At 47.0% G+C, this 16,762-nt stretch overlaps 1 protein-coding gene across 1 annotated transcript in view; it reads left to right on the top strand.

Moving 5' to 3' along the window:
* The window catches only part of TAF4 (TATA-box binding protein associated factor 4), a 129,046-nt gene that overhangs the window by 87,781 nt on the left and 24,503 nt on the right, over positions 1-16,762 (top strand). The window contains exons 3-8 of the mRNA XM_015406134.1: positions 2,520-2,680; positions 7,779-7,886; positions 10,697-10,816; positions 11,678-11,800; positions 13,611-13,700; positions 15,429-15,671. Of these exons, the coding sequence (XP_015261620.1) occupies positions 2,520-2,680; positions 7,779-7,886; positions 10,697-10,816; positions 11,678-11,800; positions 13,611-13,700; positions 15,429-15,671 (845 nt within the window). The remainder of the gene's footprint in view (positions 1-2,519; positions 2,681-7,778; positions 7,887-10,696; positions 10,817-11,677; positions 11,801-13,610; positions 13,701-15,428; positions 15,672-16,762) is intronic.

Below are 16,762 nucleotides of genomic sequence, written 5' to 3' on the forward strand. Positions count from 1 at the left end.
AGATTTATGCAGTGGCTGCCTCTGGAATGCTGTGTTCAGTTTGAATTGCTTCATTTCAAAAGGATTCTTCTGTATTGTGGAGCTGGATAAAGGACAGGACAGCCAAAATGATCCAGAGGATTGGATTACCTTTCCTCTGAGAAAAAGCTGAAGAGTTTGGTTTTTTTTTTAAGTTTTGGGGGTAAAAGGATTAAGGGGAGGGGTGTCATAGAGGTTTATGGAATTATGCATATTGTGGAGGCATTGAACAGAGAGAATGTCTTCTCCCTTCCCCAAACTATTAGATCTCCGTGGCACCCAGTGAGATAGATGGGCAGTAGACTCAGGACAGACAAAAACGAAGGACTTTTGTCGCACAGTGAGCCCGCTGTGGAGCTCATTACCACAGTGCATACTGATGACTGCTAGCTTTGATGGCTTTAAAAGAGGATTAGGCAGATTCCTGTAGGGTGGGTCAACTGATGCTTATTAAACGTGGTGGCCAAGTGGAAGCTCCATGTAGAGGGGCTGTAACCTGAATGCGGGTCGCTGGAGCTGGGGGGTGGGGCGTGCAGAGGAAGGGTTTGGTCTTTGTGACCTGTGGGCCTTCCAGGGCATTTGGTCGGCCATTGCTGGATGATCTGGTGGTCTGACTGCCACAGGAGGTGGCGGCAGCTACAAGTATGGGGAATTAGATAAACATATGGAGCAGAGGTCCATCCGTGGCTATTAGCCACAAGGTATAGTTAGGAACTCTCAGTCTGGGGCAAGTGATGCTCTGTATTCTTGTTGCTTGGGGTGGGGGGCAACAGTGGGAGGGCCTCTGGTGTCCTGGCCGCACTGGTGGACCTCCCGATGGCACCTGGTATTTTTGGCCACTGTGTGACACAGAGTGTTGGACTGGATGGGCCATTGGCCTGATCCAACATTGGCTTCTCTTATGTTCTTATGTGACCCAGCAGGGCTGCTCTTAAGTTCTTCTGTGTTGGGGAGGGGCTAACTCTAGAATGTAAGAGGCCTACAAGAAGCCTTCCACCTTCCAGTCCCCCCCCCTTCAATGGCTGCCCTTCATGCCGTCAAGCAGGGCCAGTGGGTTCTTGCCTCCAGTTATTGCTGTATCCCCTAGCCCTCTCGGCATTGTTGTAAGAAAACAGAGAAAGTTTGCTGAACATTTCCTTAATGTGCGCAACATGATTGGCTCAGGTGAGCGAATGGCAGTGAAGGTTTTCAAGCGGGGAGGTACCCTGCCAGGTTCCCCATTGGACCCTGCTGCTATGTCAGCCAGTGGAATAACTCCAGAGCTGTGTTAGTGTCCTGGCCTGGATGGCCCAGCCTAGCCTGATCTCATTGGATCTCATAAGCTAAGTAGGATCGGCCCCCGGTTAGTACTTGGATAGGAGGCTGCCAAGGAAATCCAGGGTTGCTATGCAGAGGCAAGCAATGGCAAACTGCCTCTGTTCGCCTCTTGCCTGAAAACCCTACGGGGTTGGCATAAGTCGGCTGCGACCTGACCGCACTTTCCATCCATCAGCCATGTTAGTGGATGGTAGCAAAATAAAACCCAAAGGCCCCCATGACACCTTTGGAATAGCCAGTTGATTAGGGCCAGACTGCTGCAGCAGTAGCCTCCTATGGAAAACATCTCAGCCGCCATTGGAGAAGAAGAGTTTGGATTTATATCCCACCCTTCACTACCGGAAGGAGTCTCAGAGTGGCTTACAATCTCCTTTCCCTTCCCCTCCCCACAGCAGGCACCCTGTGAGGTAGGTGGGGCCCAGAGAGCTCTTTGAGTACTGCTCCTGAGGGAACAGCTCTGAAAGAATTTGTAACTGACCCAAGGTCACACCAGCAGGTACATGTAGAGGAGTGGGGAATCAAACCCGGTTCTCCCAGATTAGAGTTTGCACTCCCAACCACTACACCAAACTGGCAGGAATCACCCAGTTCTAGGCAGTGCCAGTGGTTGGTTTCAATTTATTTTCGCCAGCTTGGATTTGACTGTACCTTTTACTATTTGAATAGGTTTTTGATTGCTCCGGTTACCTTTTTTCTTTTTTTAACCTTCAGAACCTGGCTGGCTGTACATTTTAATACGCAGCTGATGCTCACTGGGCTGCAAAATGCAAAGGAGAAAGTAGCACTTTTCCTTTCGTGCTCTGAACAAGCACTTGCCTCCTTGTGAACATATGATGTTGTATACGGCGACTGACCATCTAGTTCAGTGCGGTGTGCTGTAACTGGCAGCAAAAAGTCTCCAGCAGCATTTACTCCCAGCGTGGCTTCCTTTTAACTGGAGGTGCTTCAGGGTGGACCTGGGATCTTTGAAAAGTAGACCATGTCTTGGGCTGCTAAACCACAACCTGTCTTGTACCTAATAAATATTCCTGAGTTCATAATTCTCCTAGGAAGTCATATCTGAATTCCTCTGGACTTTGTAGATGTTTCCTGTCAGTCAATGGTTGGCCTCTGATTACTTCCAACCTAAAGTAGCATTTCCCGGGACAATCCTGACAAGCGCTTTCTCTTCTTTCTCCTCTCAGGCATGGTCCTTGTACGTAGCGAGAACGGCCAGTTACTCATGATCCCTCAACACACTTTGGCGCAAATGCAGGCACATGCGCAGTCCCAGCCTCAAACGACCATGACGCCTCGCCCTGCCACGCCCACCAGCGCTTCTTCGGTCCAGATCTCGACTGTGCAGGTCAGTTCACTGAGAAATGTAAGTAAAATAAAACCTTCCATTTTCTTAAATTGAGAATGTGCGAGCTGGCCGCTGACGGGTTCAAGCCTTTTAGGAGCCCCCTCCCATCTTGTGTGCGTTTGCCAAATATGTCCTCATTCCATGCTGACTTTGCATCAGGGTTCCCTCGCCACTGCCCTCATTCTCCTGTACGGGTCAGAGGGCTCCAATGCAAGTGCGACATGGCTTGAGCTGAAAGCACCCACTGTTCATGCTATCCTTATGCATGCGCTTCTGCTGGCTGTAGCGCTGCAGCCGCTATGCCGATGGTGCTCTGAAATCCTATGGCCATACAGTCTCAGTGCAGCCGTTCATATAAATGATTCCAGCACTTGACGTTTGCGAAGATTTGCATAGTTTGCATACATAATTTTCTTTGCATAGTTTTTGAATGTTGCATTCAGATTTTCATTTTGTGAGGGTTTGTAAAAGGTGTGAAGTAAGTTGTGTGTGTGTGTGTTTTATTGGGGGGCATGAACTTCATTGTTTACAGGGAATTACTGATAACTTTGTTACGAGCCCATGTCAGCTTCTAGCCACTGGAATTCCGACCCTAATCTATTTTTATGGCAAATACTTTTCATATTTTAACACAGAACCTTGGGGGGGGGGGGGCGGATTCTGCTTTTCTTTGCCCACCCCACCCCGGTTTCCTTTATTTTCTTTCTTTTGTAATTAAATCAGGTGGCTATTGCATGAATGGTCACGTGGAGATCACGTCTGTTTCACTCTCAGAACAGTTTCAAAGAAAGATGCGAAACAGGCACAAATCTACTTTGTCCACTGCAAACTGGGCCTTTAGAATGCTATGACATCTGAAGGAGCCATAGTGGGAGGGGAGGATGAAACAAAAACTGTACTCCTCTGCTACTGTTTTTTACTTGCAGGGGGAAAGTACTCGGTGTCATTCCCCACAGATGGGAAAATATCTTGGCGGAGGGACAATTCTGAAAGTTGCCAGAGGGGGAAAGGACTGATTTGAAAGGAAACCAACCAGTAGGGAGAGGGTTAAGCAGCCCTCCCCCCTTACAGCCTCCCAAGGGTGGCGTTCATTTTAGAGAAAGCAGCCATTGGGAGAGAGTTATGCATGTCTTCCATGCAATATGTTCATTGGTCTTCCTGAACTACTGGGTTATGCATTGAGAGCCATATGGAGTGCACTGAGGCACAGTTGTGACCATGAAGATTTTCAGAGTTTCTGCAAAACCGTGGCTGAATTTACGCTTGCATGTTCATCTCCCCTCTTCCTTCTTTAAAGTCTGGAATCTGTGCAAAGGAAAAACACGTAATTTCTTGGTTAGTTAATGGACTCCATTTCTGGAATTTGCACAGTCCATTTTGACCCTGATCCGGATAACCCAGGCTAGCCGAATCTCGTCAGATCTTGGAAGCTAAGCAGGATTGGCCCTGGTTGGTATTTGGGTGGGAGACCACCAGGGAATTCCAGGGTCACTACGCAGAGGCAGGCAATGGCAAACCACCTCTGAACACCCGTTGCCTTGAAAGACCATGTCAGTTGTGATTTGACGGCAACATACACACACACACACACACACATTTTGGCTATAATATTTAAAGCTGTTGGCTATGTTGGGCTATTTGGCGAAATCATGGGTCAGGTGGCTGGGGGCTAGGAGCTGAGATGAATGGTTGCGAATTTAAACTGTCAAGTTTGAAAGTCTTCGCTTTAATAATTTTATCATGTTACCTGTTTCATAAGAAATTAATATAGTGATTTATTGATACAGTGATTGGAGTTTGCTGATTTACTGTTAGGCAGTATTTAATATATCATCTTGGAGGCGAAGAAGGTGTGCCATAACTGTATGCATTTAATTGAGTAATGATGCTTGAGTGTCAAATGATCTCAAAATTTGGGTCTGGGAAGAACATGTTTTCCAGCAGAAAGGCAGCTTCTATCTCAAGGTTCTGGACAGAGTCTCAGAGATCTGACAGACCAATTTCATAAGATTTTGATATTATAACAACTATAATTGATTTGCAAATTTAGACTTTTATCCAATTGTGTGACTCAGGCCTCGGCAATTTTTATTTGGCCCTGGAAGCCAGCCCCCAAATTTAGATTCCTTTTTCAGCCTTCAGGGTTTTGTATTTTAATTACGATATTTTCTAGTTATTACCGCAAAACCCAGTCCTAAGTTTTTCACAGTTTCTCATAACGTTACTAAAGCTATGACAAAAGTGCTGTACTCCATAAATAAATACGATATCATCCCGGTTGTCATCACCACAACGGAAAACTAATCTGTTACTAACGCTAACTTCTCTGCTGTTTCTGATAGCTTCACTATTGCTTTAAAAAGCTCCATTTAATTTGATATTGGAACTGGTCTAGAAAGCAGCTGCTTAACAAGTGGATTCATCTACCACCATTTAATGGTATAAAGCTGGCAAAAGGCAGTGACCAAACCATCACACAACAAAACATTCTTATGTGAAATTATAAAATAAAATGTGTGCTTCTGCTGAGGATTGCCGAGAGCCACTATAATAAAATCGCTGCTAAAAATACCAGGAGCCGCAATTAAATTTCTAGATGCCATGGCGACTTGGCGCCTGGAACTTGTCAAGCCCTGACATCATGTTCTTTAATTGATTCATTTTGACAGGATTTCTCCCTTCTCAGATTGATTTCAGAATATCCTCCCTTCTCTCCTCAAGATTCATTTTGACAGGATTTCTCCCTTCTCTGATTTCAGAATATCCTCCCTTCTCTCTCCCATCTCCACATTTATTTTCATCTCCTCCCCCTTACCACCCCCCCCCCAATGTTATTTGGACCCTTTTGGCTTTCTGACCCATCTGTGACGTAATCACCCATGGTCAGGGCTTCCGTCTTATCACAGAATCCCTTAGTGCATTTAAATGTCCTGACTTGGATAGCCCAGGCTAGCTTGATCTCGTCAGATCTCAGAAGCTGGACAGGGTCAGCCCTGGTCAGTATTTGGATGAGAGACCTCCAAGGAAGTCCAGGGTCACTACACAGAGGCAGGCCATGGGAAACCACTTCTGTTTGTCTGCCCTGGCCAGGATGGCCTCTCGGCTAGCCCAGTCTTATCAGGTCTTGGAAGCTAAGCAGGGTCAACCCCGGTTAGTCCTTGGATGGGGGAGACCGCCCTCCCCCCAAGGAGGACCAGGATTGCTATGCAGAGGCAGGCAAGGGCAAAACACCCCTGTCCGTCTCTTGCCTTGAAAACCCTGTGGGGCGGCCATAAGTTGGCTGTGACTTGACCGCACTTTATACACACAGAGCTTGGATTCTGATGGACTAAAGGCCTGGACTGTGATAATGCTCCTATTGCAATATGATACGCTCACATTGAGCCTGCTTTTGCGGGGAGGGTGGGGTATAAATTTGATAAATAAATAAACAAATAGATAGCAATGTAGAGAATGGGCAAGCTATGATAGCCTTTGACTGTGCCATCTAACACAGGTCTTTGAAAATGTGTTAGATAGTTAAGCTAGTTTTCGTATTTTCTTGCTGCTTGAATTCAGAATGTTGAGTTGCGTGCGATGCTCCCTCTAAGCTGTGGAGTCTTGTGAGCAAAAATCCTACTTTGTGAGCCACTGGCATTAAAGTTGTGAGCCAGCGATTTGGCTACTGGATAAATTAGTTTGCTCTGGAGCCATCCTTTCCTGAGCTAAGACAAAAATGTGTGAGCCGGAGGCTAAAAAACTGTGAGCTCGCTCACAGTAACTCAGCTTTAGAGGGAACACTGGTTGCGGGTAGATTAAACATTTGTTCTGAAAGATATTAAATAAAACTTTATATAAATTTTAAAAAAGTTTGGTTGCTTGCATACGTCAGCCCTGGGAACCCACGAGGTTCAGCCTTGAACTCCTTGGCATGGTTTATATATCTTTATACACACACATTTTAAATGTATGCACATCTTATACACACACATTTTATACACACACACGAAACACATATATTGTAAATACAGGTGGCTCCACTAGTTGTAGTGTAACTGAGTATACTGCTTGTTTTGAAACGGCTTTATTCCACTAAAATGTTGGAGTATATTAAAAAATATGGGCTTGCTTTACAGGTTGAAGAAAATGTGACAAATCAAATTCAAGCAACGTTCTGTAAAAAGACCCCCCCCCCCAAAAAAAATCAACACGAAAGCGTCACAGAGGCTTCAGCCCCGCTGTCGTCAGAGTGGTTTCTCCCTCCCGACCGTGTTCCTCCCCATGCTTAACCTTCCCTTCCCTCAAATAAGGAGCGTTTAACCGTCGTTTGTTTCGGTTGGTGGCGCGCGCTGTGTGGGAGAAGGGAGAGACGGGGGGGATTCGACTAGTGAGGTGGACCTCTCCTCCTTGGAAGCATGCATCCATTAGGTTGATGTGTTTGTAGGAAAAGCCTGCAAATAACAGAAGTGGGTGGGTTGGTGGTGGAGGAGGAAGGTGTTTCCACCTTGGGAGACCCTATTTGGGTGGAAAGGCAGCGCACAGACGTTTTAAACAAATAAATGTTTTTTAGCTGGCCTTCCTCTATAATAGGATCGAGTCCAATCCATCAGAGTGGCTGTGGGTGAAATCCACTTTGCCCCTCTGTCAGCAGGTGGGAATGGTCCACGCCCACTCCGAGTGGGATTGATTACCCTTTTGGATTGGGAGTGGTTTTAAATCAGCCTCCCTTCGTTACACCCTCCTCCCCCTCTTCCTGTTTTTTGCAACCTTTAATAATGGCTGCTTCATGCATCTAATGAAGTGAGCTCCTACTCACAAAAGCGTCTGCTGGAATAAATGTTGTTCGTCTCCGAGGTTCCACTGGGGACCCCCTGTTCTATCCTATGTAGAGTTACTCCGCTCTAAGTTAATTGATGTCATTGGATGGAGCCTGGCATGAACTCTGCCGAGGGGTGCACTATGAGTTTGTTTAAAGAGCTTGTGTACATGGATCGGAGCCGCGGCTCTGCCACAGTGTTCCCAGGCTGTTTGTAAGAGTCTCCTTCCTGAGAAGATCGGCCATGGTGGATGAGCTTCCCAGAAAGACAGCGTGTCTGCCGTAGCTGACTTTCCCTTGCAGAAGAGCTGCCTCGAGGTGCATTCTCAGGTTACAGGGGTTGACTCCTGGCTGGCGTCTTACGCAGACAGAGAGTTCACCTCAAGCCATGTACCAGAAATCCACCAGAAGGTACTGGGATTGCACCAGTAGACAAATCCAGGTCCCAGAAAGTAGGAAGCCTGAAAGTCAGTGATGTAGCCTGAGGGATCCTCCGTTGCCGGTGCCACCTCTGTGTCTTCCACCTTTGTGTCCCACCTCTTTGGGGCTGCCCAAGCCTCAGAATGGGGCCGTGCAGACTGGAAGGTCTGTAGGTCAGCAGTTTGAGATGCGAGTGCCATGTGACGGAGTGAGCTCCTGTCTCTGGCCCCAGCTCCTGCCAGCCTAGCAGTTTGAAAGCAAGAAATTGCAAGTAGATAAATAGGTACCGCTTCGGCAGGAAGGTTACAACATTCTGTGCACCTGGGTCTTTAGTCACACATGACCACGGAAACGTCTTCGGACAATGCTGGCTCTTTTGCTCGGAAACAGAGATGAGCACCATCCCGTAGAGTCAGATTTGACTAACGTTCGAGCAAGGGAAACCTTTACCTTTACCTTAAGCCTCAGAACAGGGTTGAAGGGGACAGGAGCAAGGGTTACGCCACCCCAGGTCTGTCCTCTTCTTCCCCAGGAGGTTGCTCCTTTAGCTAAGGCAGGCCCCTCCTCTTTCCTCCCTGGCCTGCTATTGGGGCTTCCCTAGAGAGATCCTCCTAACCCTTCAGTTAACCCCACCCCCACCCCCTGAACTCACCCTCACCACCTGTGCTACCACCTGAGCTAGGTACTGGAGTAAAGGTAAAGGTAAAGGTTCCCTTGCTCGAAAGCCAGTCGAGTCCGACTCTAGGGTTGCGGTGCTCATCTCCGTTTGAAAGCCGAAGAGCCAGCGCTGTCCAAAGACGTTTCCGTGGTCATGTGGCCAGCATGACTAAACACCAAGGCGCACAGAACGCTTTTACCTTCCCACCGAAGTGGTACCTATTTATCTACTTGGAATTTCTTGCTTTCGAACTGCTAGGTTGGCAGGAGCTGGAACTAGAGTCGGGAGCTCACTCCATCATGCGGCCCCCGGGTCTCAAACTGCTGAACTACTGACCTTCCACAGCCTGCAGTTCAGCGTCTTAACCACTTGAGCCACCACAGCTGGAGTACCGCCCCTTTAAATTGCCTCCTCCAACCTGGCTAGCCCTGTTCCTTCCTTTCTTGGGCCCCTCCCTGTAGGAGCTCTGCCGGGCCATCGCCTCCTGGCCTCCTTTGCGCTCTGCTGGATTGAGGCTCTTAGCCTTGGCTGTCTCTGCCGTGTCAGGTGCCACCAACCTCGGACACAAACAGTCTTCCCCGTCCTCCTGTGTGTTTAATACATCGATACTCTAGTAATCATAATGTGTGTTGTAGTGTTGCCTTTATCAAGTTCGTAAATTCTCTTGTGTTACTTTAGTACACCTACACCTTCTGTTTTCAGTCCATTTCACCGCCTAATGAAATTGGCGTGAGCATTGTAACTACCAGCCTAATAAACCAGTTTACTGGCAGTCCGCCCTTCCGACCCCCCTTCAACAAGCAGGTTTCTTCATGAATTACTTTCACGAAGGAAGAATAACGGGGGGTCCATTAATAGGTATCTGTAGAAATGTATTAAAATAAACTGCTCTGAACTTCAACAGATTCCTCTTTAGGAGGAAATTTAGCTTCATTCAAAGGGTCTTATTCACATGCTCTTTTAAAAAGAACTTTCTACCAGGAGTTGTGAAAGGCGCCTTACTTCTCTGAACTGACGTTGCAGACGGTTCCGACAGTCCCTGTGAAATTACCCAGCTACTTTAGATCTTTGTTAGCCATCAGACAGTGGGAGCCCGTGAAGAGGCTCTCTTGTGATGGCGATTTCTTTGAAGAAGTGGTTTGAATTGAGTTTTTGTTTGAATTTGAATAAGGGCCTGTAACAACTCAAAACATGTTGCTGGGTTCCGTTTGTTTGTACGTGGACCCATTATTGTACGGACTTTTGCCTCAGTCTGCGCTTACTTGCTGAGCTACCTATGTGGCAGAGAGGCAAGCATATTTTATTTTTTTGCAGTTTTAATCTCTTGAGCCTGGTGTGTGTGTGCAGCACCTCTTTAAAAAGCTTGGGGTGATGAAAGGAAGGAGATCTAAGGGCCCATGCCCAGAGGGTCTAGGGTGATGTGGTAGCTGGACTGTTGGACTGGTGGGTGGGCAGTCTCAAGTCCCCACTTGGCAACGTGTGACCTTGGGCTAGTCACATACTCGGAGCCTGACCTACCTTACAAGATTGTTGTGAAGATTGGGGGTGTGGGTGCATGTAAGCTTCCCTGAGCCTCCTTGGAAGAAGAGAGGTGCAAAAAAGAGCCAGCGTTGTGTAGCAGTTAAAGTGCCGGACTAAGATCTGGGAGACCCAGGTTTAAATCCCCGCTCTGCCATGGAAGCCCGCTGGGTGACCTTGGGCCAGTCACACCCTCTCAGCCTGAGTCTAACTCACAGGGTTGTTGTGAGGTTGAAACAGAGGAGAGGAGAACAGTGTGGGCTGCTTTGGGGTCCCCAGTGGGGAGAAGGGCAGGATATAAATATACATTTTTAAAAATGTAGCACTAACACTAGTTCAGTTCTTGAAACGTGAGTTCATGCACAGTTTTACTTCTGCCCCTCTGCCTTTTAAGTGACATACAGGCTCCCTTTAATCAACTTGCACAGTTATCCCGTTTCGAAAGCGTAGTGCTCTGTGCCACCTGGTGGCCATTTCTTTAAATTGCGTCTGGATAAGGCGGTTGAGCTTATTGCATCTCTTAAGGCAACGGTTTTTTAAACAGCGTGCTGGAGAATAGCCCCGATGGCGACAATGAATCCTCCCTCCCGCTTTCCACCTCTCTGACTCCCTGTCCTTCTTGCAGCCTCAGATTGTTCTGGGCAACACGGCACAAACGTCAGCGTTGGGAACAGCCACAGCTGTGCAGACGGGAACCGCTCAGAGGACGGTGCAGGCGACCACGGCGGCCTCGACTGCGGCCACAGTAAGGATCCCGAAGCCCGTTAGAGGCCAGATCTCATGGCTCCCCGGGATCTAGAGGATCAGCCAGTTGCCCGCATGTAAATGATCAGCGTGGGGTGTGCTGGTCTCCGCTCTGGCACGGGACACCTGAACAAGTCTGAAGCTTCCCAAGCGGGTGGAGCGGTAGCTGTGGGAACGACTGTGCTGCCGATGGGTGTACCGGGCGGAGAGTAGTCGGTGTTAAAGGAAATAATTCAGAGTTCCGAACCAGGAGAACCCAGATTCTGGGCTAAGAAACGGGGCTGCTTTTCTGTGATTATTTTGCACTGGGGAAAGCCTATTCGACCACCCACCTGACTTCTGGGAGTCACCAGGCATCGGCCACATCGCATGAAGCCTGCCTTTGAATGCATAACGGCTGGTAGCTTGCCCTGACCTGGATGGCCCAGGCTAGCCTGATCTCGTCAGATCTCAGAAGCTAAGCAGGGTCGGCCCTGGTTAGTGCGTGGATGGGAGACCACCTAGGAAAGGTCCAGGGTTGCTAGGCAGAAGCAGGCAATGGCAAAACCACTTCTGAGCATCTGTTGCCTTGAAAAGCCCTTACAGGGGCACCATAAGTCGCCTGCAACTTTTCAGCAAACCCTTGCCTAGTTTCTTAAAACATTTAAAGAGAGGTTCTTTTGGCCCGTTACCATAGTCTGTGCCTCTTCTGTATTTGCATGGAAAAGACATACATAGCCTTGATCAGTGCATCTATGAACAGCAAGGAGTTATTTGCTAGACACCTGTTTGATCTGAGCTCCAGAACACTGAGGCAAAATTCCAATTTTTAACAAAATCTCCCTCCCCTCCCTCTCTGCTTCCCTGTTTTCCCCTCCTACAGGAAACCATGGAAAATGTGAAAAAATGCAAGAATTTTCTCTCTACACTAATAAAACTGGCCTCTTCTGGAAAGCAGTCTACAGAAACTGCAGCTAATGTGAAAGAACTAGTCCAGAACCTGCTGGTAAGGCACACAGAGAGAAGCTGTTGTGAAATGCGGCTTCAGATGCAATTTCATGAATGCAGGAATTTGATAAGCGCTGAGCCTCACATATATTTTTGTGGACTTTATTGGCTGAATGAAGGGAAGCAGCGTTTAGGAAAATAAAAGACGCTGAGGCTATAGATAGCTGCTCAGAGATCTATTTTTAGAAGGACAGGTGAGGCAGCAAGGAAAGCTGTAGGAGGGCTGAACTCAGGCCTGTAGCTAGGAATTTTGTTCCCTGGGGGGGGCATATAAATTTTTAAGGAGGCTTAAGGGAGCACACGCCTTTAAAAATTGTAAAAAGAAAGATTTTAAAAGCTTTTTGAGGACAAATTCCTGTGGGGCTGTGCCTTTAAGTAAGGGGGCGGAGCTCCAAATAGCCCCACTCCAGCTTCAGGCCTGGCTGAACTGTTATCGTTGCCCCCTTGTTTGCTAAATAAAAAAAGTCTGGGAAAACAAGTGGCAGACCTCAATTGTTTTTTGGAAGAACCAGAATAGGGAGTTTTGAGAAAATGGAGCACGTGGAGAGCAATTCTGAGCAGGACTGCTTGCAAGTAAGTCTCATTTTCTTCCTCAGGGGAGGAACTCCCAGGAAAACATTTTAGGACCGCAGCTTTAAAGTAGTAAAAAAGTTGTACATTCGAAATACAAAAATACTAGACTCTGTGTCCCTCCCCCTTTTCTCGATGCAGTCTAACCGTCTGTCAAATAAGAAAGCAGACGGAATATAGTACAGAAGACGACTTTGCCCATTACTTACAGATACACCCTGTTGAGCCCTTCGGAAAACTGGGCCATCAGGGCCCCCCTCCCCGCGCGCTCAGGAGTGTAAACAATTTCTATATGAGCTTGTCCAGCAATTAAAACCTTTGGCAGAGCATCTCTTGCCTGTGCCCCCATCGTAGAGCGATGGTAGGTAGCTACTTGTGAGCATGGCCTTTTTCTGTGGTGGCCCCTCATTGGTGCAGATGATCACCTGGGGTTGGCTCTTCCTAGCTTTGGGTGCTAGGTGAAAACTTACCTGTTTGATCAGGCTGTTGATGTGCCAGTTTTGCTGAGCTGACCGTAGGGGAGTGGGTAGTTAGTTAATGGGCTTAAATTCATCTTCAGACTCTGCTTTTTGTTCTCTCAGATGCTGATTCATGTGTCTCCTATAGAGTGTCACTCTTTGCTTTAGCAGCCAAGAAAATACGGGCTAGAGTCGCATCCAAAGAGGGCAGTGTTTTCATTTGATCAGTACTTTTCGGTTAGATTGTTTTAATGCTGATATTTATAATTATGTTATATGTGTCAGACTGTAGCAGCCTTTGGCCCCAGACAATAAACTTTTATCATATCGTATCGGGTAGTTAGTGGCATTTTTGGTTTTGATACAGTTTTATTTTCCTGGTGGTTATAGTATAAAAATTCTGTATTTAAAATAAAACCCAGGTTTTTGTATTATGTGATCTACCCCAGAAGCTTTGACTTAGATACTATGGGATACACATTCTATAAATAAACATACCTCTAGTTCTTGGCCAGTGTTGTATTTATTAGCAAGTTTTGCTATGTGAGCAAAGAAAATAAGATCCAGTGGATATTGAGTTGTGATTATATTGGAATCATGGCTAGAGGGGTACACTGCATTTTGTATTTGACTGCTCCGTTAAATCACTTTGAGATTGTTTTTTTCCTAAAGCTGTAAATAAAATGTTGTCTTTATCCAATGTTTCTTTCAATACGTTTGAACAAGTGAAGCCTTAGGAGCTATACTTCCCTATCTGAAGAATCTGAAATTTTATTACAGGATGGCAAAATCGAAGCGGAAGATTTCACCAGCAGGCTATACCGGGAACTTAATTCTTCACCTCAACCCTACCTTGTGCCTTTCTTGAAGGTAATGCCATCTCTTCATTCTCATTGCATCTCTTACAGTGGTATGTCATGCCCTTCTTATTAAGAGCAGGGCTATTTTGGGGCAGGAACGCACAGGAACGAAGTTCCGGCTGGCTTCAGAGTTGGCCACACCCACCACAGCCAAAACCTCTGCATGCGTGGCTACAGAGGGAAGGCCTGGAGAGCGGACCCCCCCCCCGGCGACTCCAAGCTTGGCGAGCCAGGGGGGCCCCCCTGGAAGGATTGGGGAGTGCCCCGGCCTATCCAAGGGCCGGCTTGCCTGGGCTCCCCATAGCTGCGGGGTGCCCAGACAAGCCAAGGGAAGGCATGGGGTGTGGCCTAATGTGCTAATGAGCTGTCCTGTCATGAGTTCCTGCTGTTAGGTGTGGCCTATTATGCTAATTAGTTCCTGCTGGGCTTTTTCTACAAAAAAAGCCCTGAAAGAGCATATTACAAACCACACATATTAAAAGCGGTACCTGATTTGAATATTGAAGAAGACAGGTAGACAACGATAATATAAGCCTGCTTTTATAAAAAAGATAATAATAAGATTTTAGAGAAATTCTAAGGAGACTCGTGATTCTATCGATGAGGGAGCTTAGCTGGGAATCTTATAATTTGTTTTCAGTCATTATTATTAAACTGGTTTTGTAAGGCAATCTTCCCCCTTCAAAAAAAAAAAAAGGGTGTGTGTGTATGTGTGAGGAAAGACTCTAAGAACCTCATCAGATCTCAGAAGCCAAGCAGAGTCAGCCCTGGTTGGTACTTAGATGGAAGACCAACGAGGAAGCTCAGGGTCACTATGCAGAGGCAGGCAGTGGCAAACCACCTCTGTTCATCTCTCACCTGGAGAACCCTACGGCGTCACCATACGTCGGCTGAGACTTGATGGCAGTTTCCACCTCCAAAACAGAAAAAAAAAATCAAAAGCAATAAACAGTTTCATAGACTACCAGTAAGCCTTCTTGGGAAAAAAAACACCCACTATTGCTACCAGCCACCAAGTTAATAGAGAACCTTCTTAAAAACAACAACTTTACAGGCCTTTCTAAAGCTGTCAACATAGCGAAGCCTCATGCCTGTATTAGCAAGCCATTCCACAGAGTTGGTGGCTGTAATGGACCCCCTGCTGGACCTCCTGACGGCACCTGGTATTGTTGGCCACTGTGTGACAGAGTGTTGGACTGGATGGGCCACTGGCCTGATCCAACCTTGGCTTCTCTTATGTTCTCTTATGTTCTAATGGACTGTGAAGGGTTAATGCCTCACAGAGCCAGAGAGCCCAGGCAGTAAGCCTTCACAGTCCATTTCAGGGGCCACCACTGAAAAAGCCCGGGAGGAGGCAGAATTCATTCTGATCACTCTGGGAAGCAGCACAACAGGTAGCTACTGATCAAAGGAGGGAAGTGGATGTTTGGTTTTACGTAGCGACAGGTGGCCCCCAAGGTCTGTGGATCCTACTCATGAAGGGCTTTAAAGATCACCAGCACCTCTGCTTGAGCCCAGAAACAAGTATCTATCTGGAAATTTTGTGAACAGAATTATTACAGGGGCTTCGTGTTTATCTTATGGATTACCTACACGTTCTGGATGTTTCTGGTTCTACTGGGATAAAGGGAGCTTGATCCGTGCCTATTTCTGATGAGCATTTTAAACTGCGTGGGCGCTTGCACTGGAGCACTAACAAATGTAGCTTCTCTCCCCCCACCCCCTTCTCTTTCCACAGCGGAGCTTACCTGCCTTGAGACAGCTGACTCCGGACTCGGCGGCTTTCATTCAGCAAAGCCAGCAGCAGCAGCCCACGACGCAGCCCACGACCACTCTTACGGCCGTGATGCTGAACAGCCCCATTCAACGCACAGCGGGGAAGACCACTGCCACCGTCACGAGTACCTTGCAGCAGCCGGTCATCAGCCTGACGCAGCCAACGCAAGTTGGGGTTGGCAAACAAGGGCAGCCCACGCAGGTGGTGCGTAAACCAGGACAGATTGCTCACCTAGCACAGTTGGGTCTTCTAGGTTGTAAGCGTTTCCCTTCCTAGAGCTCTGCTAGCAAATGGGTATAAAGGAGTATCAAGAACTGGTGCCTTCCTGGTATTTAATGTGTATTGAAGGCCCACGTGCTTGTTACTCCCTAGCAAACACTGCTTTCCCCCCAATGGCCATGTAAAGTAAAATGAAACTAAGAATTCATTTTTAAAAAAACATTTTAACTTTTATTGAACATAGGAATAAACACTTCGCATATAACAATGTACGTAAATCTCAGCATTCACTTACATACATTTAGTTAGATCAAACCTTACCAATACAGTTCTGTTACTTTAAAACTCTAGAGGTAATAATATTGAAGCGTCAACATTAGATTAAGCATTACAACTTGGTTACAGTTGCAGCAAATTGATAGGAAATACATTATTTGTTTGGTATTTTGTCTCTTAAATACCGTGCAATTTAACACTGGATACCAAATTGCCAGAAAGCAAGAACTTTGTTTTGAATTGGTGACTCGGGTATTATTGTAAGCAGTCTTTTCCATTACATAACTAAAATTTCATTTTAAACAGGCTTCACCCACTACTAATGCTAGGGCTTTGGTATCATGAGCATGGGAACGTCTGTAGAGTACGAGCAGTATGAATGAGAGGAGGAAGTTCCCTCAAGACTGTATAAAATGGGTCAGGAACCCAGTGCTTGCAGGGCATAAAGTGCCCACCCCACGTCAGACTAGGCCAGGCTAGCCTGATCTTGTCAGATCTCGGAAGCTAAGCAGGGTCGGTCCTGGTTAACCCTTGGATGGGAGACCTCCAGGGAAGTCCAGGTCCACCATGCAGAAGCACCTCTGAGCATCTCTTGCCTTGAAAATGCCGTGGGGTCGTCATGAGTTGGCTGCGACTTGACAGCACACTGTTGTTATTAATGTTATCATTATTATCATCATCCGGAAAGTGCCCCTTTCAGATAAGTTACTTCCAAATTCACTGCTATCTTAAGGAACTTGAAGTTGCAGGACCCCGCTGTATTGTACAGAAGAACCAAACGTTTGAAGCATTTCAGAAGC

This window comes from Gekko japonicus, unplaced genomic scaffold (assembly GCF_001447785.1).
Source record: "Gekko japonicus isolate JY-2015 unplaced genomic scaffold, Gekko_japonicus_V1.1 scaffold946, whole genome shotgun sequence".
NCBI lineage: Eukaryota > Metazoa > Chordata > Lepidosauria > Squamata > Gekkonidae > Gekko > Gekko japonicus.